The sequence below is a fragment of the Canis aureus genome, chromosome 9, assembly GCF_053574225.1.
Source record: "Canis aureus isolate CA01 chromosome 9, VMU_Caureus_v.1.0, whole genome shotgun sequence".
Classification (NCBI taxonomy): Eukaryota; Metazoa; Chordata; class Mammalia; order Carnivora; family Canidae; genus Canis; species Canis aureus.
Window position 1 is genome coordinate 17368043 of NC_135619.1, and position 27570 is coordinate 17395612.

At 46.2% G+C, this 27570-nt stretch overlaps 1 protein-coding gene and 2 long non-coding RNA genes across 4 annotated transcripts; 1 reads left to right on the plus strand and 2 right to left on the minus strand.

Annotated features, from left to right (window-relative positions):
* Positions 1-2477: 2477 nt before the first annotated feature.
* On the minus strand, positions 2478-9200 carry LOC144320452 (uncharacterized). Its single transcript, XR_013386027.1, has 3 exons — positions 9079-9200; positions 5698-5820; positions 2478-5340 (listed from the first exon to the last, which is right to left on the minus strand). It is a non-coding gene; the product is annotated as an uncharacterized LOC144320452 (long non-coding RNA).
* A 50-nt stretch (positions 9201-9250) lies between these two features.
* Positions 9251-20129, plus strand: LOC144320453 (uncharacterized). 2 transcript variants are annotated; one of them, XR_013386029.1, is made up of 3 exons: positions 9251-9457; positions 14838-15025; positions 19973-20129. It is a non-coding gene; the product is annotated as an uncharacterized LOC144320453 (long non-coding RNA). The 2 variants fall into 2 exon arrangements; XR_013386028.1 differs by having other exon boundaries at positions 14838-14977.
* A 3596-nt stretch (positions 20130-23725) lies between these two features.
* NFKBIA (NFKB inhibitor alpha) lies at positions 23726-27013 on the minus strand. Its single transcript, XM_077909034.1, has 6 exons — positions 26651-27013; positions 25955-26063; positions 25401-25611; positions 25027-25115; positions 24635-24895; positions 23726-24312 (listed from the first exon to the last, which is right to left on the minus strand). The coding sequence occupies exons 1-6, from the start codon at positions 26875-26877 to the stop codon at positions 24265-24267; spliced, it is 945 nt and encodes a 314-aa protein (XP_077765160.1). The 5' UTR covers positions 26878-27013; the 3' UTR covers positions 23726-24264.
* Between the last annotated feature and the right edge of the window lie 557 nt (positions 27014-27570).

Sequence of the window (27570 nt, forward strand, 5' to 3'; positions counted from 1 at the left end):
ACGGTAACATGAGTCAGCTGAATCCTGCTGGGGCTTCTTCCCCAGGTGCACAGATGCACGGCTGGAGTGGGGGGCAGGGACCGGAGCGCAAAGGCCCTTAGACTCCGCAAGCCCGGAGAGAGGTTGTGGAGCTTCTGGCCCACTTCCTAATCACTCTAATTACACAGACAAGGAAGGGGCCTGGGTGGCAGAGGGGGGCCAGAACCCAGGAATCCCAGCTTGGAACAGTTCCCTTCCGGCCAACCCTGCTCTCGTCTGGCCCTGAGCTGTCTTCTGAGCCGTTTTTCTAAATCCTTTGCTAAAGGCCTAGAGGCTCAGCTCAAAGATGCTTCGTGAAACCTGGTCGTTCAGAAGTGGGAGAAGGGTGATCTGACAAATTAAGGAAAGTAAATGCTGCCTCCCGAAGCCTTTCTTCATATTCCCTCCTGGAGTGATGGTTCCTTTCCCTGAGATCCTGTTTCTCAGAATCTCCCGAAGTAGACTGCGAACATTAACGTTCATCTCTATGTAATGTCAATGCTTTTTTCTCCTGCACAGTACACAGATTCCTAGGCAATTTTACACCTCCCCCTTCATGCCCATCCTGAGCAGTGTGTGTTGAATTTGAGCGAACAAGTCATCCAAGGACAGAAGCCACAGAAATCCAGGGACTGAGACTCAAGCAGGTCTGATTGCTGATGGCTGGGACGTTCCAGTTAGCAGAAGACCTTCTGTAGCACAAGCAGGGGTGGGGATGAGGGTTGGTGCCAGATTAACAGGAACCAATTGGGATTGTTCTTTGGACCAGAGCAGATAAAAAGACAGTTCTCCCCATTGCCTTACAGCTAACAGTAATGGTTGTATTCTTGAGAGCTTACCATGGCATTTGGGTTATTCCTTTCAACCCTATGGATAGGAACAACCCCAATTTAAATATGAGAAAACTGAGGCACAGAAAGGTTAAATGAGCTCCAAACCTCATGGCTGAGAAGTGGTGAGACCAGGAGGCCACCATTAACCACTATGTTCTACTGTCCCCTCCCCCTGAAGTGATTTGGTGGTGGTCTCCTTGCCTTTGATGGGGCATTGAAGGGTCCTCTGAGCAGAGAGTCACAGAGGCTGCTCAGGCAATGTGGGTTCCAAGATCAAGGAGCTCATTCTTTGCCAGGTCACCACAAGGACTCCAGTAGTTCCATGACCTTTCAACTGTGACATGTCCTTGCCCAGCTCCTGCCCTTGGGTGCCCAGTGGGCCTCTCAGGCAAAGGGTGGGCACAGAAAGAACCCCATGAGGAATAAGCCCAGCCTGACCCAGGCCCCACCTCTGGTGCTGCCTGCTGGAGGGTGGGTCATGGAACCCTCACCAGAGAGCCTGGTTATTCAAACAAACTGAAACAATACAGTTAGAAACCAAGCCAAGATGCTGGGCTAAGAAGCCAGAAAAAATAGGAAAGGTGCCTCCCCTTATCAAGATCACAGAGGCCTGGTCGACTGAGCACTGGGAACAAAAGGTTCCAATTAGAACACAGAGCTGTTATTGAAGGAGACATTTGGGAGGAAAACCAACACTGTGTAACCAGTCCACTCCTTTCCCGGGACAGGGGCTCGGCAATCTTTCCTGCATCTGTGAATGGAGCTCTCGGCAAACAGAAAGGCATGTCCGGCTTCCCATTTCCTGATCCTGAAGCAGTCCTAGCTGTTAACACCAGGGTCTTTCTACCTTCTGTGACATTTACTAGGCTACTCATTATACTAATTTCTTAATCAAGGAAAAATAAAGTAAAAAATCTTGGGAAATCTAGGAAGCTCAATGCAGGCATACCTCATAAAGGTGACTCAGTACTTCTTTATTTCACAAAGGGAACCAGAAGTTTCACAAGACCAACGTTGTTCCCATTAACGTAGTCTGAACCAGGATTTCCTGACTCCTAAACTTTTTGCTGATGGCCCTGGGCTCAGTTACAAGATTTGTGCTTGGCAGGAATAGCGCTCTCACCTTTTCAGAAATGGTTGAGTCTCGAATGGCTAAATGAGTTGTGCTTCTGCAAAGCATCACAGACTGGTTCAGCCCTGGAAGCCAGGGTGTCCTTCTGGAACACTGAGAAATACCGAACTAGAATCCATCTCATGAACCAAAAGCAACATTGTCAACAGAAAATTTGCCTATGAATGAGACATGAAATCAAAAGTAGGTGTCCAAAAAAAGCTTTCACTAACAGCACGATCAGTGGTTTCTGATTTTTTCATTAATACCCATTTTCTCTTATAAATGTATTTTTTATAAATGTATTTTGTAAATATATGTGGACATTTACTGTAATTAGTCAAGAAATCAGAAGGATGGAGGTAAAATTTTATGTTTTGGTAGTTTCTTGTTTTGCAAAGTTACTTGTTTATTTTTACAAAGTACTTTTCCAGATATCATGCCCTCCTTACCAATACTATAATTTTCCTAATTTTGCATGAGCCTCACATATGGTGTATTTTAGCCAACAAGAATTCAGTTGACTTTAGAACATCTCATGTCGTGTCATCTGCTTGCTGATGGCAACCACAGCATGGTTTGGTCTGAAGCTGACTGAAAGAGTTGAGAGAGTTCAAGACTTGTCAGTGAGTCCCAGGAAGGTCCTTGAGCCTGGGGACTGAGCCCTGCATTGCCAAAACCACAGCGCCTCAGGATGGGGCAGGGACAGAGGAGGTTCTGAGGCTAGATTACTTTTTGCTTGTGTGTACATGCACACACACATTCACATGCACACATACACAATCATTTTGTTTTGATAGTGGCACTTCTTCCTTACCGAGCTACCTTTCCACAAAAAGTGGATGTCAGTTGCTTCTCCTGAGAGCCTTATTGGCCTTCTACTGACCCCAGAACTTCTTCCATTCAGCCAGTCTCTCTCTGGGCTGGGAGCCACAAGTATTGTTCCCAAGAGCTGCCTGGCACTACTACAAGAACTTCTAGTCCTTGAGAACAGGAGCCATGATAGACTTTTTGAAATTCCTTGTAGCACTTTCAAAGAGATATACACTTAAAAAATAACCTAATGAACACTTAGGCTGTTTCCATAATTTGGCCACTGTAGATAATGTTGCTCTAACCATTGGGGTGCATATATCCCTTTGAATGAGTACTTTTGTATTCTTTGAGTAAATATCTAGTAGTGCAATTGCTGGATTGTAGGGTAATTCTATTTTTAACTTTTTGAGGAGGCTCCAGAGTGTTTTCCACAGTGGCTGCACCAGTTTGCATTCCCATCAATAGTGCAAGAGGATTCCTCTTTCTCCACATCTCTCCAACGCCTGTTGTTTCTTGTGTTGTTGGGTTTAGCCATTCTGACAGGTGTGAGTTTATATCTCATTGTAGTTTTGATTTGCATTTCCCCAATGATGAGTGATTTTGAGCATCTTTTCGGTGTCTTTTGGCCATCTGTAGATCTTTTTTTGGAAAAATGTCCATTCATGTCTTCTGCCTGTTTTTTAATTGGATTATTCATTTTTCCAGTATTGAATTTTATAAGTTCTTTATCTATTTTGGATGCCAATCTTTTATCAGATACATCATTTGCAAATATCTTTTTCTATTCTGTAGATTGCCTTTTAGTTTTGTTGATTGTTTCCTTTGCTGTGCTTATGTTTTTTATTTTGAGGTAGTCCCAATAGTTTATTTTTGCTTTTATTTCCCTTGCCTCAGGAGACAGATCTAGAAAGAAGTTGCTATGGTCAATGTCAAAGAAGATACTGCCTTTGTTCTCTTCAAGGATTGTTATGGTTTCAGGTCTCACATTTAGAACTTTAATCCATTTTGAATTTATTTTTTTTAAGTTTACTTTTTTTAGCAGTCTCTACACCCAATGTGGGGCTCAAACTCATGACCCTGAGAAGAGTTGCATATTCCACCAACTGAGCCAGCCAGCCACCTCATTTTGATTTTTGTGTATGATGTAAGCAAGCTTAGTTTCATTCTTTTGCATGTTGCTGTCCAGTTTTCCCAACGCCATTTGTTGAAGAGACTTTTTTCCCATGGGATATTCTAGAGTCGTGAGTGCATTTCTAGGTTTTCTATTCCATTTCATTGATCTATGTGTCTATTTTTGTGCCAGTACCATACTGTCTTGATGACTACAGCTTTGTACTATCATTTCAAGTCCAAGATTGTGATGCTTCCAGCTTTGCTTTTCTTTTTCAAGGTTGCTTTGGCTATTTGGGGTTTTCTGTGTTTCCATACAAACTTTAGGATTGTTTGTTGTAGCTCTGTCAAAAATGATGTTAGTATTTTGATAGCAATTGCATTAAAATGAATGGATAAAGATGTAATATATATATGTATGTGTGTGTGTGTGTTCATTACTCAGCCATAGAAAAAGAATGAAATCTTGCCATTGGATGGACCTAGAGTATTATGCTAACTAAAATAAGTCAGAGAAAGACAAACACCCTATGATTTCACACATATGTGGAATTTAAGAAAAAAAAAAACAAATGAGGAAAGGGAAGAAAAGAGAAAGGCAAACCAAGAAACAGACAACTACAGAGAACAAACTGATGTGGGAGGTGGGTGAGGGAATGGGTTAAATAGCCGATGGGGATTAAGGAGTGCATGTGTTGTGATGAGGAACAGGTGTTGTATGGAAGTGCTGAATTGCTGTATTGTACACCTGAAACTAACATTACACTGTATGTTAACTAACTGGAATTTAAATTAAAAACTTTTAAAAAATGAAAAAAAAACTTTAAAAAATGAACCTAATAAGCAGCAAACACTTTTAGGAATTTTAAAGTGGCTTTTAGTACTGGTTTTAATTTATTTTTTTTAATTTTTATTTATTTATGATAGTCACACAGAGAGAGAAAGAGGCAGAGACATAGGCAGAGGGAGAAGCAGGCTCCATGCACCGGGAGCCCGACGTGGGATTCGATCCCAGGTCTCCAGGATCGCGCCCTGGGCCAAAGGCAGGCGCTAAACCACTGCGCCACCCAGGGATCCCTACTGGTTTTATTATAGGCATACATTTTTACATAGACTTGATGACTGTGTGTCTCCTTTTGTATTTTACTCTGACCTAACATCCTACAGTATATACTGCATATATATTTCCATGTATTCAATTATCTTTTACTGTTTAACAAACTACCCCTGAATGTAGTGGCTTAAAAACTACCTTATTACTTTTCATGAGCCTGTGGTTGTTTGTTGTTTGGGAGGTTCTTCTGCTCCACATGGTGTTACTCAGGTGGCCGCATTCAGCTGGGAGCTCAGCTGGGCATCTCTGCTCTTCTCCATGAGCTGTCTCAATTCTCACAGACATCTCCATGCTCCCACTGGCTAGCCAGGACTTCCTTAAAGCATGGCAGCTGGGTTCTAAGAGGGCATAGTACAAGAGGACAGACCTAAAGCACAGGCACTCATCAAGGCTGTTCTTGTCCCATGCCTCCTTCAAGTCCCATTGACCGAACCCAGACGCATGCCTAAGGCCAGGGCTGAAGTGGGAGGGAGTGCACAAAGACATGGATTCCAGGAAGCTTGCTTTCTGGGAGGGCACAGTCTACTACAATGTAACAGCCACAATTCCTACTTTTCCAGAATACTAGTAATAGTTAGGGATTTGGCATTCTTAGGCTCAATTATTTGAGAGCAAACCTGATGTCAGGATTGTGATTTTGCAAGGACGCATTAGAGTTGTGTCTCCAGGCCAGGGCTGAAGTGAGAATCACTTACCTCTGAGTGAGCCTGGCTGTCTCAACACCTGAATTGTCAAGGCTTAGATGGCCTCCACTCATCTTGGCTACAGGGTAGTTCTTGCAAAGTGTGTGGTGGGGGCAGGGGGATTCAACAGTTTTCCTTTGTGGAAACAAAAAGGACATCACCTGAAGATAACTAGTGGTGGTTGAAAAGATGCAAGAATAAGTAAAAGATACATAGGGACTCTATGAAGACATGATTCAGCAGGCAAGGAGCTGGATGTTTCCTTATGTACATATTTGGGGATTAGCAAAGTTTTTGAAATATATTCATTACAAATGTCAGGAGCTACTTACTATATTAATTAATGTAATAAATCTTTTGTTGCTGACATTAATAGAATTTAAATATGAAGGAAAAATAATTCACCCAGGGGCACCCCTCCCATCTCCAGATCCACTTTCTGAATACCTTTCAAGAAAGGGACAAACAGCCAGGGGCCACCCCCTGCCCATCCACAATCAGTAATTTACTCACAACCCTACCACTTGTGTCTTTTTCCCAGACTGTGGTCTTATTCTTGCATGATTATATGTAAGTGTAAGCATACAGTAGGTACATTTTGTATTCTTTTAAAAATTCATCATATATACCTTTCCTTCTCCTATTCCATGTCATGGTTTGCTTAATTCTTCCTCTGCAAGTAGATATCTGGGCGTTCTACACTGTTGCTATTATAAATAGTGCTGCTATTAACATCTTTGCAAATCTTTTACTTTGAATTATTTCCTTGGAGGTATACCTCTAAAGTGGGTAACAGAGTATAAATAGCTTTTGCTGTCTATGTCCAATTGTTCCTAGATTTACCCCACCAAAATAAATTCCAGATGGATTGAGGTTAGATATTAAAAGAATAAATGAATAACCCCTCCCCCAATCTAAAGGAAAACAAAAGAAAGTAAGTAATATAATCATTGGAGATGGGACTTTCTAAGTTTAAAAGAGAAATAATCAGGGGAGCCTGGGTGGTGCAATGGGTTGAGCATCTGACTCTCTGTCAGGGTCACAAGAACAAGCCCTGCATTGTTCAAGCCCCATTAGTCCTAAGCCTAAGGACTCTGCTTAGCGTGGAGACTGCTTGAGATTCTCTCCCTCTCTTTCTACGCTCTTCCCTCACACATACACAATACCTCTCTCTCTAAAATAAACAAATCCCTGAAAGAGAAATAATCATACAAGAAAAGACTGATAGGTTTGATTTAAAAACATTTTAAGCCACACTGAGCTGAGTAAAGACTATTTCCTGTGGCAGTGAGGGAAGTACACCCCTAGGCAGGGCTATGGTCTCTGCAACCCAATAAAATGTAGATAGTGAAATCCTTTCCCAGAAATAGCACAGAAGTAGCAGGTACCTTGTGGGACAAAATATATATTGCTTGGAAAACAGCATGAGAAAACACACAGCCAATACTATATTATAGAATTCTTAAAAATTAAAAGAAAGTCTAGTAAAAGATACTGGTAGGCAGGATGCCTGGGTGGCTCAGCGGTTAAGCGTGTCTGCCTTCGGCTCAGGGCATGATCCTGGAGTTCTGGGCTGAGTTCCACATTGGGCTCCCTGTGGGGAGCCTGATTCTCCCTCTGCCTGTGTCTCTGCCTCTCTCTTTCTGTGTCTCTCATGAATAAATAAATAAATAAATATCTTTAAGAAAAGATATTGATAGGCAAGGTGACAATGTGTTAAAATTCTTACAGTATATCAAATGGGAAAGAAAAATAATACTATCCAGGATAGAGCATATGAGTAGACAAATCACAGTAGAAAAGCACAATATTATTAACCAATTGAAAAGGTGTAATAATCAAATATTTACACTTAAAATAGGATATATTTTTCCATCTATCAAATTAGATGACTTTTAAAATGTATAACATTGGGGCAGCCTTGGTGGCTCAGTGGTTTAGCACTGCCTTCAGCCCAGGGCCTGATCCTGGAGACCTGGGATCAAGTCCCATGTCAGGCTCCCTGCATGGAGCCTGCTTCTCTCACTGCCTGTGTCTCTGCCTCTCTCTCTGGGTCTCTCATGAATAAATAAATAAAATCTTTAAAAACATAAAATAAAATGTATAACATTCTTACACACTGCTGGAAGGAGGAAGGCTTGCTTTCAAAGTGCACTGATTTAGCAATGCTGTAAAGAGCCAGAGTAAACCCGTGCCCTTTGGCCCAATACATGCTCTTAGGAAATGCCATCCTAAAGATAAAACCCTAAATACTCAAGAAGCTCTGTAGTCAACATTCTTTCCAGTATAAATAAATAAATAAATAAATGGAAATAAAGATCTAATATTCGAGATTTGGTATTAATCTAATATTAGTGATTTGGTAAATTATAGTAATTACTTGTTGGATATTATTCAACCATTAAAACTTAATGTTTTTTTTTTTTTTTAAGATTTTATTTATTTATTCATGATAGTCACAGAGAGAGAGAGAGAGGCAGAGACACAGGCAGAGGGAGAAGCAGGCTCCATGCACTGGGAGCCCGATGTGGGATTCGATCCCGGGTCTCCAGGATCGCGCCCCGGGCCAAAGGCAGGCGCCAAACCGCTGCGCCACCCAGGGATCCCCAAAACTTAATGTTTAAATAGCATATAATATGGAAACTGCTTACAGCATGTTACATTTTAAAACAGATTACAAAAGTATATATACACAAGTATATAAAGAAAAAATGGCACAGAGTCAGGAAAGAAATCTTTTATGGGCAGCCCCGGTGGTCCAGCGGTTTAGCGCCTTCAGCCCAGGGCAGGATCCTGGAGATCCGGAATCGAGTCCCACGTCAGGCTCCCTGCATGGAGCCTGCTTCTCCCTCTGCCTGTGTCTCTCATGAATAAATAAATAAGATCTTCTTTTAAAAAAAAAATTTTTTTAAAGAAATCTTTCAAAATAGCAATTTTGAGAGCTACTCGGTAGCTGAGTTTGTATTTGGGTAAGGAAGGTCTCGTTAAGTTAGTTGAATTTTTTTTCTTTTAAGAAGCATGCATTTCCTTTGTAATAAAAAAAGAACTCCCTCCCTGTTAGCGGGGATTCCGGCATCTGATGTATCCCCGCAGGCTGAGAGGGCGGTACACTTAGAATCATTTGATTTTGTATTTCTCAAACTTCTACTCAAAAGCTCTCCACAAGATCAGGAGAACTGAAGGTGTTATATGGGGGAATTAAGGGGTTACAGGGAGGGCGCAGGAGGAGGGTCCAAGTGGATCTAATACCGAGAACCGAGAGCAATGAGAACCTGAGGGAGCCGGGCAAGATGGGAAAGGACGCATCGGCCGTGACTTTACGGTCTCAGTAGAAATACTGAAAATAACTCTTGAGCCAGATCCACATTCATCTGTCTATTTAAAAATACTTACTGAGCACCTAACTGGAAGTACAGACGGGGAAACCTAAAGGGCGGGCCTCCAAGGGTACACACACAGCGAGAACCAAACGGCGGCGTCACAGCCCGGGCGGCGCCATGACGACGCCGAGTAGGGCGCGGAGCGACGCCAGGAGCGTGACGACACTGACGTAAACGAGCGTAAAATCAGCGCTGCCTGACGCCCGTACAGGCGCCGCTGGTGGATAAATAGAAGTGTCCAGACGTAGCTGAACTGGATGTGGAGGCTACGCGGCGGCTGTCAGAGGCGAGGGGAAGGCGGAGAATGGAGCCAGGCGTGATAGTTTAAAAAGGACTTAAAAGAAACGATATGTCAAGTCCCCTTTGTTAGTGACGTGGGAAAAGCATTGCAAGTAAATATCACGGAGTGTGGTAATTCTAGGGGCTGGGGTGGGGAAGTGCTTTGGTTGAGATCCGTACCAACATGATAGGATGGAAGAAGGAGGGTTTAGGAATGCTGGGGAGATCGGGGAAGGGCTTCTGCAGGCTGAAGAGTCAGCCAGCGCCAGCCAGACCTGGGGCTGGGGGTGAGGAACAGAGGTCTTCCTGCAGGGCGACCAGCGGAGGCGAGGACATACGGAATGTGGCAAGTGTGTGTGGCTGATAGGGAGGCCGCGCGGGCACTACCAGGGCCTGGGGCCTCAGCGCCCTCAAAGGACCTTAGCTTCATCTTGGGGGTGCTGGAAGGCCTGTGTCCACGCGAACTGGAGGAGGAAGTTACCCTAGAAGACAGGGACCATCCTGAGGTGTTCTGGAAGCCCAGTGGTCACCCCACCACTCACGCATTCACCCATGGGCAGGCGCTGTTTGTCATTGCAGGAACATCAAATGCAGCACAAAAGTCAAGGAACACAGGATATTTGAGTGGCCCTTACAAGGGTGGAGAGCAGCTTCGGAGGGGAATAGTTGTGGTCAGAGATCTCAGCAACCTGGGGAATCAGCGGGATGGAAGCAAGGGCCAGGTGGTAGCTAGTTGTCATTTTTGGGGTGCCCAACACCCATTATGAGCATTCTAACCTTTGGGGAGATTGCATCATCTCTACTTCCCTTAACAAAGAGGGTGAAAGAGAGCCGAGGGAGCCAAATCCTCTCCACTCCACCCCCTTCCTTGCCCAGTCAGGACAGGAATGTGGTCTCCACCTGGCCAATGGATATTCTTGCCTAGGGTTTCAGATGCTGAACAAGTGAGCTGAGGACAGTGAGTGGTTAGAGGTCATTTACAAAAGCAGGTGCAGCGGGGTGCTGCAGTCTTGGTGCACTGGCCATGACCTTTTTCTGGCTTTCTAGAGCCCTCAATTTTTGACTCTCCTGAGCCCGGTCTTCCCAATCTCTTGTCTATTCTGTGAGCTCTCCACTCCCCAGGGGTTTCTATCAACTTCCCCTTTGCTTAAAGTTAGCTGTGTCTGGTTTACGGCTCATGGACACATGCATCAGCCTGAGACAAGCACTCATCTGACAGGTGGCAATGGGGAGTCAGAGTATCCCACACTCTTCTCTTCACAATATATCTTGTTTCTAATTCATCCCCCCCGACCTGCATCTAGATCTGGTTTTCTCACTCCTGGATAACTGCAGCTTCTTGCCCACTGGTCTCCGTTACAGCTCACTCTGCATCCTAAGCACTGGAGCCCTTCTATGACCTCCCTGCTCAGGAACCTAATGTGACTCCTTGTTGCCCGTAGGTCAAATCTAGACATCCATACCCTCTTTTTATCTGGTGCCATCCCTGCCGTCTGACCAGAGAAGCCCTGTGTACTCCTTCAGGGGCTCCAAGTGGACACCTGCCTTGGCACTTCCCCTGCTTGTAAGCCTGTCCTTTCTTGTCCAAACTGTGGCAAGAATTTGGCTCTCTGAATCTGGCTCAGTGTTCCGAGGAACTTGTCTAGGGTTGGGGCAGTTACTGACCCTCCCTAGGAGCTGCTGCTGTTCTCTGTAGAGAACAGGTCAGATGGTCGGTCACTGAAGGTTCCTTACAGTTTCCAACTGAACCAATACTATACAAAGCCACCCTCCCTACACTGTTATTCACCCCTTTCCTTCATGAGGCTCCAGGCCCAGGAGAGATCATGGAGGGAACATCCAAAGGCCTCCCTTTTTCTGACTCCATCCTTCATCATTACAGTCCTACAATCTGGGTGGGTGCAGTTGGCCCTGCACTGTTGCACTCCAGAAAAAAGGAGACCAATATTGAACCCAGGCCCACAAAGACACAGAGCTCACTGTTGGCCTCAGTCGCGTGGACCACAGCCTGTCTGGTGTGCAGTCTGGGATTTGGTCATGTTGTCTACAGGACTCTCCCCTGTGGGTGCTGCTGCCTAGGCCACCACCCGGCCCTGTGTATGGCTTTCTAACCAGTGTCAGCACTGGGACTTCTCTCTGAAACCAAGCTTAATGCCAGCACAGACCTCTTGTGAGATAGGCACCCACTAGGCTGGCTCTCCAACTCACAGTGGCCCTCCTGGTCATTGATCTATCTAAATTCATTCAGGGATTCAGTGCCTGCTCTCAAGATTTGACAGGTGTAAACATGCCCCACTTTGGGGATATGATTAGTCTGAGTCGTCTCCCTGGAAGTGTATGTGGGGCAGGGGTGTGACTATATGTATGTAAATGTGTAAGTATGAACGTGTATGCTAAGAGTGTGGATGTGTGTAAATGTGTGTGTAAGAAAAGAGCAAGATTCACTGAGGGGTTGGCCTGTCTCCATTCCATGCCAATCACCTGTGAGCTTGGCAGCCACAGCCAGGCTCTTCTGACATGTGACAGGACACACAGAGAGAAAACCGGCAGAGCTACTACTTGGAGAGGAGCGCAGGTGGAGGCCAGGTGATTTCTCATGGCTTCACCACTTCAGTGAGCTTCCATAGCCCTGGCTCCAGGGGCGTCCGTTTCTTGTGACACAAACCATGACCATTGTCACCTTGGCTTATGCTTCTGGATCCCTGACTGTGGCCTTTCTCAGACTGGGTTTGTGAGGCATGCTCAACTGTAGTTAATGTTTTTTAGAACAAATTAAATATGAGAATAGCTTTATTTCCCCCCTCATAATTAAAGTAATAGAGAAATACAGAAAGAAGATAATTTTTTAAATCTCTCTGAATTATTATTTTGTTTTGGGTATAATAATGGCATTAAAGTTACACATTTAAAATATAGTTCTAGGGCACCTGGGTGGCTCAGTTGGTTAAGTGTCTGACTCTTGATCTCAGCTCAGATCTTGATCTCAGGGTTGTGGGTTTGAGCCCCATGTTGGGTATAGAGATTACTTAAAATCTTAATAAAATATTAATTAATTTATTTAAGAGATACAGAGAGAGAGCGAGAGAGAGCAGGGAGAGAGTAGGAGGTATGTGCCAGAGGGAGAGAGAGAGAGTCCTAAGCTAGAGATGCCAGTTCATTTTATTTTTTTTTTAAGAATTTTTTAAACATTTTATTTATTTATTCATAGAGACACAGAGAGAGAGAGAGGCAGAGACACAGGCAGAGGGAGAAGCAGGCTCCACGCAGGGAGCCCGACGTGGGATCTCCGGGATCAAGCCCTGGGCTGGAGGCGGCGCTAAACCCACCGAGCCACCAGGGCTGCCCTCATTTTAATAGTCTTTCTGCATATGTGTGTGTTTGAAATTCTCCACAGTAAGTCACAAAAAAATAAAAAACAGGGATCCCTGGGTGGTGCAGCAGTTTGGCGCCTGCCTTTGGCCCAGGGCACGATCCTGGAGACCCGGGATCGAATCCCACGTCGGGCTCCCGGTGCATGGAGCCTGCTTCTCCCTCTGCCTGTGTCTCTGCCGCTCTCTCTCTCTGTGTGACTATCATGAATGGATAAGTAAAATCTTTAAAAAAAAAAAAAACAATACCTTATTAATCAGTCCAATTACCCAGAAATAACCACTGTTAACATCTTGGGTATTTGTCACTCAAGTTTGTCATCCAAAGCCACTTACTGTTGTTTGGAGGAGATGCTCTAACTTAAAGCAAAAACTCCAGTCACTCACGTTCCCAGTCTCCCTTCTCAGGCACATCACGGAGGATCCAGCAATCACACCCTCTGCCTACACCTTGAATCAGAGGCTAATAATGGGAGGACACATTGGGTCAACCAGTAGAGCCAGAGTGTGGCAGCCTAGACTGCAGTGGTGAGGTCACTAGCTCTTCTCTTTGGCTCTCCAGCCCTCCTGCAGATTCTGAGGGCTCCCCAAAATCCTTCTCACAAATCTTTTCTGCTTAAATTATCCAGAATTAATTTCTTTTGTTCAAACTAAAGTCCCAGTCGGCAGAACATAGTATAGTTTTTTCCTTACTGACAAGATAATACTATGCAAACCACTCTGTGAGGTGCTTTTTTTTCTTCCACTTCATAGCACGAGGAAGGCATCTTTATAGGCATACAGACCTTCTCCCTCTTTTCTGTTCAAATGCTATTAATGCTCCTACAAGAATGAGAGTGCTCTCTTTCCCTGCCTTTCCCACAAGTGGGCTGGGAGAAGGAAAGGAAGGGTCTCCATAATAAAAATTCACTTTCTCCTGATGAGGCAGGGTGGGGGACCCTGAATGGCCTGAGGGTATGCCCAACCAGCTGTCCCCTCACAGTGGGCTCCCAGCAAGGCCCCAGGAGAGGGATGTGCATCATAGTCCATAAGCAGTTTATACTTCTCCACTGAGACTCGTCCCCTGAGCAGCCTGCAGCCCAGCCCGCTGCTGATCGCCAGAGCAGAGGGTGCACCTTCCAAGGCTTTACAGGACTGTCACGGGTCATGAGCCTTCAGGCTTGCCCCCTGGGGCCCGGACCCACAGCAACCTTCAGTTTCCCACCATTAGTCAGGCACCTCATTGATCCCATCTCTTAGTCCAGCCCTGTGGCAACTCCTGGATGTCAGGTATAGGCCGAAAGGGCTCCCCCATCAGGGGACCACATATGGAGGCTAAAATGGCCTGGTTGAAGGTGGAGCCCTGGGGCAAAGCACAAGGTCAGGGAAGCTGTAGGTAAGCTCCTTGCCCCAGTTTGTACTTAGAGAATCTGGTTCCACAGGTCCTGGAGGGCTTCCCTGAGAGGCAGAAGAAGGAGTGCTACTTGGAAGGAATGGCATGCCAAAGGAAGGGTTGTCACCTGCCTCAACCTTACTAATGTGAATAATCCTAACAGCAGGAGCTGTCATCTACTTAGCTTCTACATGCGTGGGCACTTTGCCAGAGGTCCACTTTGCCAGAGCCCCAACTATGAGTGATAGTTAAGCATCACAGCAATGGCAAGGGAGCTGTACCATCTCGCTTTACAGATGAGAAACTGAGAAGCCCAGGGTCACACAGTGGCACAGATTGGGGCCCAGAGTGGGACCCAGGTTGGCATACCCTTAGGTCTGCCTCATTAGGAGGAGAGTGAACTTTTATTATGGAGACCCTTCCTTTCCTTCCACCAGCCCACTCGTGGGAAAGGCTGGGAAAGAGAGCACCCTCATTCTTATAGCAAATTAATAGTGTTTGAGAAAATGAAGGAGGAAAGAGGTCTTTATACCTACAAAAGGACACCCCCACACGCTATTAACTGAACAGTCCTTCTGGAAGTTGCTTCTGTCATGATAGTCACCAGGGGTGGTGCCCCTTAAAACAGCCTTTGCTCAGTACCGTCACCCCCTCAGAAGGTCAGCTGAATGTGGTCTAAACTTAATCACAAATGACCTTGGGCAGAGTTTCCGAGCAGGCGCAGAGGAGGTGAGTTTTGTCTCCCCTTTGCAGGTGGGTTCCTACCAGTTGCTCTGAAAAACCCTCCCACGACACCCTGCTGACCTGAGACCAGAAATTCTGGAGCCTCTCTGCCTGCAGCGGAGACCTCTCACTGAAGCCCTGGGGGCCGGGACTGTTTCCACAGCTATGCAGTGAGTTCATAGGAAACTGTGAGTTTCCCCAGCACTTGTAGCAACTCCGTGAGTTACCTTCCTTTTTTTTTTTTTAAAGTTCGTAGAATGTATGTATGTAATCTCTATTCCCAATATGGGGCTTATACTCACGACCCCCAAGATGAAGAGTCACATGCTCTTCTGACAGAGCCAGCCAGGCACCCCTATATCAGTTACCCTTCAAACACTCCTGTGAGGTACTTTTCCAACTTTTCCGATGAGGAAACTTTATAAAATAGAATTAGTAGTAAATGGCTTCTCAGAGTAAAATGGGTTTGTGTGGCAGCCAGAGCAATGGGAGGTTACCATCTGCAGTAGTGGAAAAAGACAGTTGTGAGGTGCTTCAAACCTCTTCAGCAGATGAGGAGGCTCACCCGGGGCCAGCCTGATGAGCAGGGGGGCCCAAGAGGCAGGTTCCAATCCCAGCACTTCCACTTTCCCTGGCTGCATCACCTCAGACAGGTTGCTAAACCTCTCTGAACCTCCGTAAAATGGGGATCATGATGCCACTTCTGCCCTGTAGCGATCACAGCTGTAAAGTGGCTGATATATAGCCACTGTCTGAGAAAGGATGCCTACTGTTATAATTCCCCAGTAGCTGGATTACCTGGGTCCATGGTGGTGTGAATTTGTGATGTGGATTAATGCTTTGAAAAGACAGAAATTGTAGCTAAGGCTCGTCAATCACAGGTGAAATTCTAGAACACATAAACTTCTTCTCTGATCCTTGCCTCACTTGCTCCGTGCTCCCTTTGTAGAGTTTCCTCTGCTTACCCCTACCCCCACCCCTCATTGCTTGTAGGTTTATGTCCTGAATTTTTAATCAGTTTAATTGATCAAACTGTTTCTATCATGTGTCCTCATATTCCTCAGGCCCTTACTCCAGGCCTAGTGACTAGTCAGACCGGGGACAAATCTACCCCCCTCCTGCCCCTCGTTTTCTGCCTACATTAATGTGACTTTTCATCATCTCATTAACTTCACTATTCCAAGCTGCTCTTGCCTAGGCAAATAACTTGATTATTCATTACAGGAATTTCCTGAAAAACCCATTAACCCTTTAGAGGAAGCATCAACAGACAGTTCAGGCCTGAGAAACCCCTTTCCTTAAAAATCTTACCTTGCTGTTTCCAGTCCAAAACTGCTATATTGTAAAATTTCGCCAGTCAAGCCTTACCCGCACTGAAAGACCCACTTAACCCAAACTCCAGATTCTCACGGAGATTTGACCTTGCCCCCCACCCCCCCACACCACCCCCGGATGCTTTGGCGACCATGGGTGGAGGCCTTCGTTCATAGAGCTCCTCTTGCCCATCCCTGTCGTACATATTTCAGACCTGGAAAGTACTGCATACACCCCAGACAGACTCCTCTGTGGTGAATCTGCTGGTGGTACAGTTATTCCCAGTTCTAGCCTCAAAAAGGTGAAAGCTTTCTACTCCATTTGACTTGTAAGTTATGGGATATTTACATATTGATGGTTTAGGCCTCCCCTTCAAACCAGAGGCTTACTCTGTGTTTTGTGGAGAGTAACCGAGCTAAGTGTATATACACGGAAAAGTTTTTGGAGCCCAGTCCTTCCTTCCCACTCCAACCCCCCATCCCCCCTGCAGGCCGCACACTGTGGGCCAGGTGGCAAGGTCCTGCCTTGGCAAGTGGCCTCCCAATGATGGGGTGTGAAGGTGTGAAAGGAGAACTTTAAAACACAACTAAAATTAAATCAACACTAGAACATTTCACCTGAAAGAAGCTCATTCATTAGTCCTTAAAACTTGCATTTGCTTGTTTGTTTTGGGCTTCCCTGGAGATGAATATTAAAATACTGCAAAGGTCTAAGACGTCTGACCAAAATGTTTAATGTGGTGACTTTGGGTACACGTAGCCTCAATTAGAAGTGAACATAGACCGCACAACTGGAAACTCCTGGAAGGAGAGATGTATGTGCCTCACTTCCTTTTATTTAGCACCACATGAAACTTGACACTAAACATTCAGAGGCGCTGAATACTGGTCCCACACTATTGTTCAATTTACTGAGGTTCCCTGAGGTCTTATGTCTTGCAGCCTCTGCATTATTACATAGTTTCTGTGAGACACTCTTCCTTTAACAAGACACATCAGGAAATCAAACCATCCTTAGTAATACTTATCCAATTTCGATAGCATATCAGTAATGAATGTGTGAGAACCAGATTCAGAATTGATGAGCTGCCATAATTTTAGTTAGCGGGAATCCCATGCATGCTTTGAAGTGGCTTTATATTTAGAGGTTGGTAATGTGGCTCTGGAGCCCACCCAAGCGTGGCGTTGCCACCCACTAACTGTGTGACCAGGCTGAGTTTCTTAAATTGACTGTGCTTTAGTTTCCTTATAAAAAATATGAAAATAATAATAGTACCTCCTCACAGGGTAGTTTGAGGATTACAGGAATTCATACTTGCAAACCACTTAGAATAGTGCCTGGCACATAGGAAGCACTATGTACATGTTTAATAAATAAAAAGTGAATTTATGATTTTATTCCATGGTATATCTTATCAGATCAGGTAACACTTTGAAAAAAGTATTGTATAAACTGAAAATATGGTAATTTAAAAGACCTTAAAAATGTATCTTTAAATAGTTGAGTGCTTTCTGGGCACCTGGGTGGCTCAGTCGGTTAAGTGTCTAATTATTAATTTTGGCTCAAGTCATTATCTCAGGGTCATGAGTTTGAGCCCCAAATGGGGCTCTGCACTGGATATGGAGCCTGTGTAAGATCCTCTCTTCCCCCCTCCCTCTGCCCCTACCCTACCTCCATAAACAAACAAATAAATAAATAGTTGAATGTTTTCCATATAGACTATATTCCATAAATTTTTAAAACTTTAATTCCAGTATAATTAATGTACAGCATTGTATTAGTTTCAGGTGTACAATATTCAATAACTCCCTATATTACTCAGTGCTCACCAAGGTAAGTATACTCATGGGGTACCTGGCTGGCTCAGTCTGTGGAGCATGCAACTCTTGATGTCAGGGTTGTAAGTTTAAGCTCCATGTTGGTTATAGACATTGCTTAAAAATAAAGTCTTTTTTTTGAAAAAAGAAAAAGATAGGTGTACTCTTAATCCCCTTCATCTATTTTACCCATCCTCCCACCACCTCTCTGGTAACTGTTTTCTATAGGTAAGAGTCTGTTTCTTGGTTTCTCTCTCTCTCTCTTTTTCCCTTTGTCCATTTTTTTTTTTTGTTTCTTAAATTCCACATATGAGTGAAATCATATGACATTTGTCTTTTTCTGGCTTATTTCATTTATACTCTCTAGATTCATCCATTATTGGCTCCTAGGATCTTTCTACTTTGATTTTTTTTGAGAAACTTCCATAGTGTCTTCCACAGTAGCTGCACCAGTTTGCATTCCCACCAATAGTACATGAGTTCCTTTTTTTTCTACATCCTCACCAATACTTCTTTCTTGTGTTTTTGCTTTTAGCCATTCTGACGGGTGTGAGTTTATATCTTGTTGTTGTTTTGATTTGCATTTCCCTGATGATGAGTGATGTGAGCATCTTTTCATGTGTCTGTTGGCCATTTCTGTGTCTTCTTCGGAAAAATCTGTTCATGTTTTCTGCTCATTTTTTTTTTTTTAAGAGAGAGAGCAGGAGTGCAAGTAGGGGGGAAGGACAGAGGAAGAGGGAGAAAAATAATCTTAAGTAGGCTCCACAATCCACATGGACTCTGATGTGGGCCTTGAACCAAAATCAAGAGTCAGATGCTCAACTGACTCTTCTGCCCTTTTTTTTTTTTTTTAAGTGATTTATTTGGGATTTTTTGGTGTCGAGTTATTTAAGTTTTTTGTATATTTTGGATATTAACTCTTCATTATATATGTCATTTGCAAATATCTTCTCCCATTCATTAGGCTTTTAGTTTTTTTATTTGTTTCCTTCACTGTGCAGAAGTTTTTATTTTGATGCAGTCCCAATAATTGACTTTTGCTTGTTTCCCTTGCCTCAGGAGACACATCTGGAAAGATGTTGTCATGGCCAATGTCAGAGAAATTACTGCCTGTGCTCTCTTCTAGGATTTTTATGGTTTCAGGTCTCACATTTAGGTCTTCAATACATTTTGAGTTTCTTTTCGTGTATGGTGTTAGAAAGTGGTCCAGTTTCATTCTTTTGCATGTAGCTGTCCAGTTTTCCCAACACCATTCGTTGAAGAGACTTTTTCCCATTGCATACTCTAGCCTCCTTTGTTGAAGATTAATTGACCATATAATTGTGGGTTTATATCTGGGCTCTGTATTCTGTTCTGTTGATCTATGTATTTGTTTTTGTGCCAGTACCAGACAGTTTTGATGACTACAGCTTTGTATAGATTCAATAAATTTTTAAAATTAGGAAATATGAAATGATGGCAACATTTAAGGGAAGTTATTCTTTGCTTAAGATTTTCCCCAATATAGCTTAGTAAACTGCTGGCTAAGGCTTCTCATATTCTGATAAGGATAGTAGGGACTTTGTCATAGGGAAGCAGCTCTCTCCCCTCTTTCCAGGTTAACGCCTGGTCAGGGCCCCTCCTATATGCCATACCAACCCCATACAAAGGTACAAAAAACTCATTTTAAAAGCCAACTTGTCAACTTCTTAATTAACAAGTCATCCCTTGGGGATGCTGGGGTGGCTCAGTGGTTTAGCGCCTGCCTTTGGCCCAGGGTGTGGTCCTGGAGTCCCAGGATCAAGTCCCAGGATCAAGTCCCGGCATCAAGTCCCGCACCAGGCTCCCTGCATGGAGCCTGCTTCTCCCTCTGCCTGTGTCTCTGCCTTTCTGTGTGTCTCTCATGAATAAATAAATAAATAAATATTTAAAAAACAAAACAAAACAAAACAAAAACCAAGTCATCCTTCAAATGCATTTCCCTCATGATTTTTTTCCTTTCTTAGCCTGTATTGTGTCACCCTCCTTCCTTATTACATTTACTTGTTTTGGCAGATTTGTTGGCCTTGGCCAACAGCACTCGGGATCCTGCCCTACTTTCCAGAAGGCTCGTGTTGCCTGATGCTGGATCATCCTCATATGTGACTGCAGAGGCGCTTGTCCTGATTTGTAGCAGTATGGGACGGGGGCTGTGTGTGTGTGTGTGTGTGTGTGTGTGCCAGCAAGCATGGACCTTAAATAAATAACATTTTATTCAAAATATTATTCAGAATGATCTTCAGATCATTCTGGATCAGTAGCCCAGGCCTTGTCTGGGAACTTGTTAAAAATGTAAGTGTCGGGGATCCCTGGGTGGCGCAGCGGTTTGGCGCCTGCCTTTGGCCCAGGGCGTGATCCCGGAGACCCGGGATCGAATCCCACATCGGGCTCCCGGTGCATGGAGCCTGCTTCTCCCTCTGCCTGTGTCTCTGCCTCCCTCTCTCTCTCTCTCTCTGTAACTATCATAAATTAAAAAAAAAAAAAAAATGTAAGTGTCGGACCAGCTGGGGACTGACTGAATCAGAAATTGCATTTCTACACCATCTCCAGGCCAACACACCCAGTTAGAGAAGCTCTGGTCTAAGGCATGCACATCATTTGCCATCAATTCAAAGGCTGGTAGCAAATTGTAGGCTCAGCTTTGGAATCCAGGATGACACATAGATGTAAAAATGAATAGCCTATCCCAGTTCATAAGTTCTGAGTATGGCTGTGTTCCCTGATACTTGTCAAAAGGATGCCATCAGTCACTTGGGAAATGGAATGAGAATAGATAGTACTGGCCTGGGGGGCAAATAGCTAACAGGGGTGTAATCCCTTGTAAAGAGTAGTGCTAGGACTCCAGGAGGGTACTGCTTTGTGCAGAGCTGCGAAGTTGAGATCATCTCATCTGCCTGCACTCAGTGTTGGAGGCCCCTGACCTGAGCTCACAGCACACTCTATGCTTTATTTTGCCCTCCTGTCTTACATGTGCTTATTCAGTTCCCTTTCCAACCTAAGCAAGGTGTTTTTGGAGGCAGAGGCTGTGGCTGGCTCCTCTGGGGGCTCTGGTCCCTGGCACAGGTCCTGGGGAATAACGGTGCTTCATAACGGGAATGAATGAATGAGTCTGAGAGTTCCACTTCTCTAGGAGGAAAACACACGGGGTGTGTGGGTTTACTCTATGTAATGCTCCCTTTAAATGGGGAGCCGACCTGGGATATTCTTGTCCAAGGACCAGGGTTGGGGAATGTTTCTTGGGCCTGTTTCTGACTGGCGTTCCACTCTGACCCTTCTTGCCGAAGGAAACTTCAACTGCACCTAAGGCAAGCGGATGAAAGGGGGGGAGTAAGGAGGGGGGTGTGAAGGAAGAACCCATCTCACTGACTCAGTTCTCACCCTCAGCACTTAATCACTTCCAGTAGCAACTGAGGTTTCCCTGCAAATACCTCCAAGCACCCAGCCTCCCGCGCTTCCAGGCCCCACAGGGCTGCCCTCCAGTTGCTCAGACTGGAGTTTGTTTCCCTCTTTAAAGAAAAACCCTTCCTTATGGGAGGGACTTGGTACATGTGACCTATAAAGGAAATTTGTCCTGGGGATGAGGCAGGCAGAAGGAATCAAGGAACTAAATTCGAGGAAGTTGCTGACGTGACTTTTTATTTCCCCCCTTCTGCCATTTCCCTCTTTCCCAAGGCTCCCTTACTCCTACCTGTCCTGACAGGACCTTTGGCTTCTTGGAAGAAATCTGAGGGCAGAAAAGGCTCTCGGGCTGCTGCACTGTTTTCTTTGAAAACGTTTGTTCTTGTTTGCTTAGAAATCTTCCCAAGACTGACTCTGCAGATTAGAGTGTTTCAGTTCTAAAATTTTTCTTTAGGGAATTCCAGGCTCCAGTAACCCAACTAGTGGCATGAAGGAAAGAAAATAGGTTTCAGATAAAAAAAAGAGAAAGAAAGAAAGAAAGAAAGGAGGTGAAGAAACAGGAAGACCCCAAGAGTAAGAAAATGGGCCCAGCGTTCTTGAGAGATTTATGGTGATAATGGAATCCACCCTTAAGGTGGAGGTCCTGATAAGCAGAAAAGCTGAGGCCTAGAAATGTGGGAGAGGCTGGGCCCAAATGGGTCAGAAGAGGCCCCTCCCTGCCATGACCATGGAAGGTGTCACCTCTACACCAAAGCCAGTTGCCAAGGAGCCTGAGGAAACCAGTGGGCCACATCCCTTTGCCCCATTTTTCCAAACTTCTCAAGAGCTGGAGTAAGGGTGACAAACAACTTGGCACAAATTCAGTACCATAGAGGAGAGAGAGATATGTGTGACTGTGAAGTGCTAAGGGCATCACTCCAAATTTGGAAGCCAAGTTTCCAACCTGTGTTCGTTTGAATATGAGGTGATGGTTCTTCCCCCCACCACCCCTCTTACCTACCTCTTCTACCCATCAGCTGACAGAGCCGAACCTGGTCAACATTCACGTGTTAGATCACATAGCACCTGTGTTCATGGGCTCTGGGGTGCACGGGGAATTTCTGTGATGGGCCTGGAGCACTTTGAGAGAAGACAAAGCTGGTAGCGGGGCCACCACAGTGCTCGGCTCCAATGACTGAGGCTGCAGGAGGAAGACAGGGATGGCTTTGATGGGTCACTCCAATCTACAATCAATATACGCTTTATATATTAAAAGAGCCACTACGTATTGGCTCCTCTTTGGTCTGAGAGGAAGGTGATCATCATGCTCACTGGATTTTGACAGCATTTATGGATCCGGAAAGGGATAATGTAATGGCAATGTTTTCTTAGGTGTAAGCCAAAGTACATGGATTGCATTTATATGCCATTCTGTATTTTATATAATGCCATGAACTTGGCTATACTACTCTTTCTACCTAGGCAAGAAATGTCTTTTAGGGATGAAAACGTCAATACAGAGCATTTAAACTCAAATTTCACAAGTTCTTGACTTCTGTTAGATTCAGTAGAATTAGCAGATGGACCGAGCTGGGGAAAAGACTCTTTAGGCCTTTAGTATCACTCACTACAGCTGGTAACAATAGGTTGATTTAGAGGTGGAATGCAGTTAAAAGATATTAATCACCTGGAAAGGGCTGGAAGTTAACCACCTGCCTTTCCTGCAAGGTGACCCCAGACTGGACATTCTCTCTGGACTGGTTTCTTCCCCTTTGAAATACAGGATGTTGTGCAGTAGCTTGCATTTCTCTCTAGCACCATGTGCCTAGCACTCTGCTATGCTTTAGACGTGTGTTATCTTGTACAATCTTTAGAACAGCCCAGTTTATAAATTAAGAAATGAAGGCTCAAAGGTGGGTACCTGCTAATGTTAGTGCATTCCATTTCTGAGCTCATTCCTTAGGAACTTCCAGTATTATAGTTAAGAACTTTCCCAGTAATATAAAATGTGATTTAAGCATATTTCTCTTCATCAAAATAATTCCCTAAAGTGGAAGAGTCCTGGCATGCTTAAACCAAGATGAAAGCAGATGACAATGGAGGATTCCAGCTGTAGGCCAAGAAGCCCCCCATCCCTACCCCACCCCCACCACCTAAGAATGGTGGTTTCCTATCATCTTGCTAGAGCCTCCTCTCCCACGCATAGGGCCCTGGGGCTGCCGGCAAAGCCTGGCGGGGAGGCTGGCTTACACAGCGTGAGAAGCTGCTCTCTGAAAGGGCTTTGTAGCTAGCTGTGGTAAGCACTCCCACACAGCTCTACACCTCCCCAGAGGATCGGATGACTCTCAGGTTGGGAGCCCCATGGCAGCCCAAAGAGAATGATCACGATAATTCTGTTTGTAAAAATCTGTTTAATAAATACATGTCTTAGAAGTACCAAAATAATTACCAACAAAATACACAATGTACATCATTTACAGGGGGGTAAACACAAACCTTGACAGGTAGTGACTTTTAACCCCACACCGCCCCCCCCCCCCCCAAGGTTTAATGACACACCAGGTCATTACACCTGGTTGTCACGCATCCCACACTGGGCACAGCCACTGAATCTATGGTGATTCAATCAAAAAGCACAATGCGATGTAGTCCTTTTGTCACATTTTGCATAACCTCCTTCAGAAACCCCACAAAGGCAACTTCTGAACAAGGTTTTCTTTGAATTCCATTGATCTTGTCCTCCTTCCAAAGTTCACAAAAAATAACAAGGGCTGATCCACCATAGTAAATGTTTCTGGCTAGGGAATGTGAAGTGTGGTTTTAAGTACCCCCTTTTGATTTTTTTCTTTTTTTTTCTTTTTTTTAGAAAAATAAAACTCTCTTTTTGTACAAATATACAAGTCCGTGTTCTTTTAGATATGTTTTGAAGCTCATAACGTCAAGCGCTGGCCTCCAAGCACACAGTCATCATAGGGCAGCTAAAAACAAGAGAAAAAAAAGCCATGTTAAGCTTCCAGAGTTTTGTCAAAGGTACTGGGATAAGGGTGAGGGCCATTATCAAGTACTCTTGGATTCCATTCTCCATAACCCAAGTATAAATTAACCTCAGGGGCTAAGGAAGTTTTTCTTTAATGCTCCTCTCCTTTAAAAAGAGCAAAAAACAAAGACACACTTTTGGGAGACTCCTGGTCATGAACACTAAAGTGGGAGAACTTCATTGCATTGAGCTCTTTGGATAAAGAGGAGCTCTGAGGCCTGGGAGGGTACTGCTTTGTGCAGAGCGATGGAGTTGACACTCACCTCGTCCTCTGTGAACTCTGACTCTGTGTCATAGCTCTCCTCATCCTCACTCTCTGGCAGCATCTGAAGGTTTTCTAGGGTCAGCTGGCCCAGCTGCTGCTGTATCCGTGTGCTTGGGCGGCCCCACGTGAGCTGGTACGGGGAGTAGCCCTGGTAGGTAACTCTGTTGACATCAGCCCCACACTTCAACAAAAGCGACACAAGGTCAGAATTCTGCAGGTCCACTGCAAGATGGAGGGCGGTTCGGCCATTACAGGGCTCCTGAAACCAAAAGGAATTTGAGATGTTTATGGTTGAGTTTGGAATTTCTACTTGCAACAAGAACATGTGAAGTCTTATTGAGGAGGGCCTGGAGCCCTGATGCGTTCCATCTGGAGACATGAAGGACTCACCTGAGCATTGACATCAGCACCCAAAGACACCAGAAGCTCCACAATGCCCAAATAGCCATGGATAGAAGCTAAATGTAGACATGTGTGACCTAGAAGAACAATGAAGCAAATATAACCACTTGCTTCAACCCTCAGATCTCAAGCAGAACTTTCTGTCTATTCTTATAGGGAATAAATTCTGAATTTGGAGAACCCAGAATCTGGGCTCTGAATGAACTTTATCAAGGCATGAAACAGACCTTTTGCATGCATATTTTCTCAACCTTTCAAGTATTCAGAGTTTCAGCTCTTGCCTGGACTCCTAACATTGGCCCACCTCTCCCTTCTCCATGTCACCTGCCTTCTGATGGGCAGGGTAGGACAGGCAGACATACCATTGTAGTTGGTGGCCTGGAGGATGGAGTAGAGGTGCTGGGTCCTGCAAGTCTGAGTCAGGACTCCCACGCTGGCCAGGCAGCCTTGCTCACAGGCAAGGTGTAGGGGGGTATTTCCTCGAAAGTCTCGGAGCTCAGGATCACAGCCAGCTTCCAGAAGTGCCTCAGCAATTTCTGGTTGGTTGGTGATCACAGCCAAGTGGAGTGGAGTCTACAAACACAAGAGGGAATAGAAAGAGGGTAAGCCATGGCCCAAACTCAAGAGTCTGTCTTCCCTTGAACTCCGGAGATCTACTGGTTGTGGGTGCTGCTCCTCCTCCCAGACAGGTATGAAGGGCAAGATAAATGCCAGAGGCCGCAGGTGGGCTTTCATCATAGGCCTCACCAAATCAATAGAATTTTCTTTATTCTCTAGGACGTTGGCCGATTCCAATGTAAAAAGGTCAAGGTACATAATGCCCAGTGATTATTAATTTAGAAAGGATTGGGAGCAACTGAGCTAGATCCAACTTCATCACTGGGTCAGAGGCACAGGGCTGGGCGAGCCGGCGCACCTGCTGCAGGTTGTTCTGGAAGTTGAGGAAGGCCAGGTCGCCCTTCACTTGGCGGACCACTTCCATGGTCAGGGCCTTCTCTTCATGGATGATGGCCAAGTGCAGGAACCTAAGGGGAAGAGAGGGAAAAACCCCCAGGGCTGGTGAGTGCATCGCGTGGGGCCCAGGGAGGCGCGGGCTGCGGGGGATTGCGCAAGGCCGGGGTTTCTGGAGGCCGAGGCCGCGGTGTTTTCCGCGAGGTTATTATGAGCTGAGTGTTCCTGGCAGGCGCCCAGGGACTTTCCGGGCCCCCTCCCTCCTCGGCGGGCGCCGGCCAGACCGCCCCGCCCTCCCGCCGGGCCGGAACGCCCTGTACTTCCCCTCCCGGCCCCCCGGCGCCCGCCCGCGGGGCAGGAGCTCCCGCCCCCCTTGTGCAAGCGGGGACTTCGCGTCCCCGCCGCCGCCCCGCCCCCGCCGGCAGGACCGGCTCCGGACCGGGGCCCGGGGCTGGGGGGTGGGGGTGCGCGCTGCAGCGCAGGGCTGCTGCACCGCCAGCCCGGGATCCGACCCTCCTCTGCTGCCCGCAGCGCAGCCGGCAGCTTTGCGCGGTCCCGGGGCCAGGGGGGTACGTGGGATCGGTGCCCACACCCCGGTCGGCTGCCGCCCCTCGGCCTCGCGCTGCAGGCGCGGCGTCCCCACCCGCCCCGAGACACCTACGAGTCTCCGTCCTCGGTGAGCTGCTGCTTCCAGGGCTCGGCGCCGCGCGGCGCCTCCTGCGGCTCGAGACGGATCTCCCGCAGCTCCTTCACCAGCTGCTCGTACTCCTCGTCCTTCATGGAGTCCAGGCCGCTGTCGTGGCGGTCGTCCAGCAGCCGCTCCTTCTTGAGCGCGTCCCGGGGACCCTCCATGGCCCAGTCCTGGGCGTGCTCGGCTTGCTGCAGCATGGCGCGGGAAGGCTCGGCGCTGCTGCCCAGGTGCGCTCGGCCGCGGGCTGCGCGCTCGCCGCCTCGCCTCGCCTCGCCTCGCCTCGCCGGGTCACGGACGCAGGACCGCTGGCTGCGACTCTTGTGGGCTCGCCAGCGCCGCCGCGGCGCCCTATAAACGCTGGCAGGGGATTTCTCCGGGGCGGGGTCAGGCGCGGGGAATTTCCAAGCCAGTCAGACCAGAAAAGAGAACTGGCCCCGTCCTCTGCTCGGGAGGGGGAGGAAGGGGGAGAAGCCTAAACCCTGAGCCGGGTTCATCAGAGAAACTCCCGGCGATGAGCCACTGGGGTCATGTACAGGGAACTTTTTGATGAACGCTGAGCGGCTGGAAAGTCCTCCCGACCGAGGCCCCCTCCCCCGGTACTTCCCTGCAGCTTGCACTCGGTAATCCTGTCCCTCTGCAAGCGGCCTTCTTTCCCTGGGGTTTCCCACGATCGATTCGACTTGGGGTCGTCGGCTGCTGAGATCCCAATGAACGCAGACCCGCCAGGCAGTTCCTCCTTGGGGTTTGCCAACCTTTCCGTTTCTTGATCTTTTGAAAACTCGGGTGGAAATGATGGCTGGACGTAGGGATTTGCTTCCCCAAACTTCTGCGGGGAAGGACGCACTGGCGGGTTAGAAGGTCGCCGGCTGCCTCTGCCACCCTGCCAATGC

What these genes read in the sequence shown, in the direction of transcription:
- NFKBIA (XM_077909034.1), bottom strand. Translation starts at nt 26,877, where the DNA reads ATGCTGCAGCAAGCCGAGCACGCCCAGGACTGGGCCATGGAGGGTCCC. An exon ending in TCCAGAACAACCTGCAGCAG is followed by an intron (nt 25,612 to 25,954) that starts GTGCGCCGGCTC and finishes TTGTGTTTGTAG; the next exon opens with ACTCCACTCCACTTGGCTGT. An exon ending in GTGCTGATGTCAATGCTCAG is followed by an intron (nt 24,896 to 25,026) that starts GTGAGTCCTTCA and finishes TTTTGGTTTCAG; the next exon opens with GAGCCCTGTAATGGCCGAAC.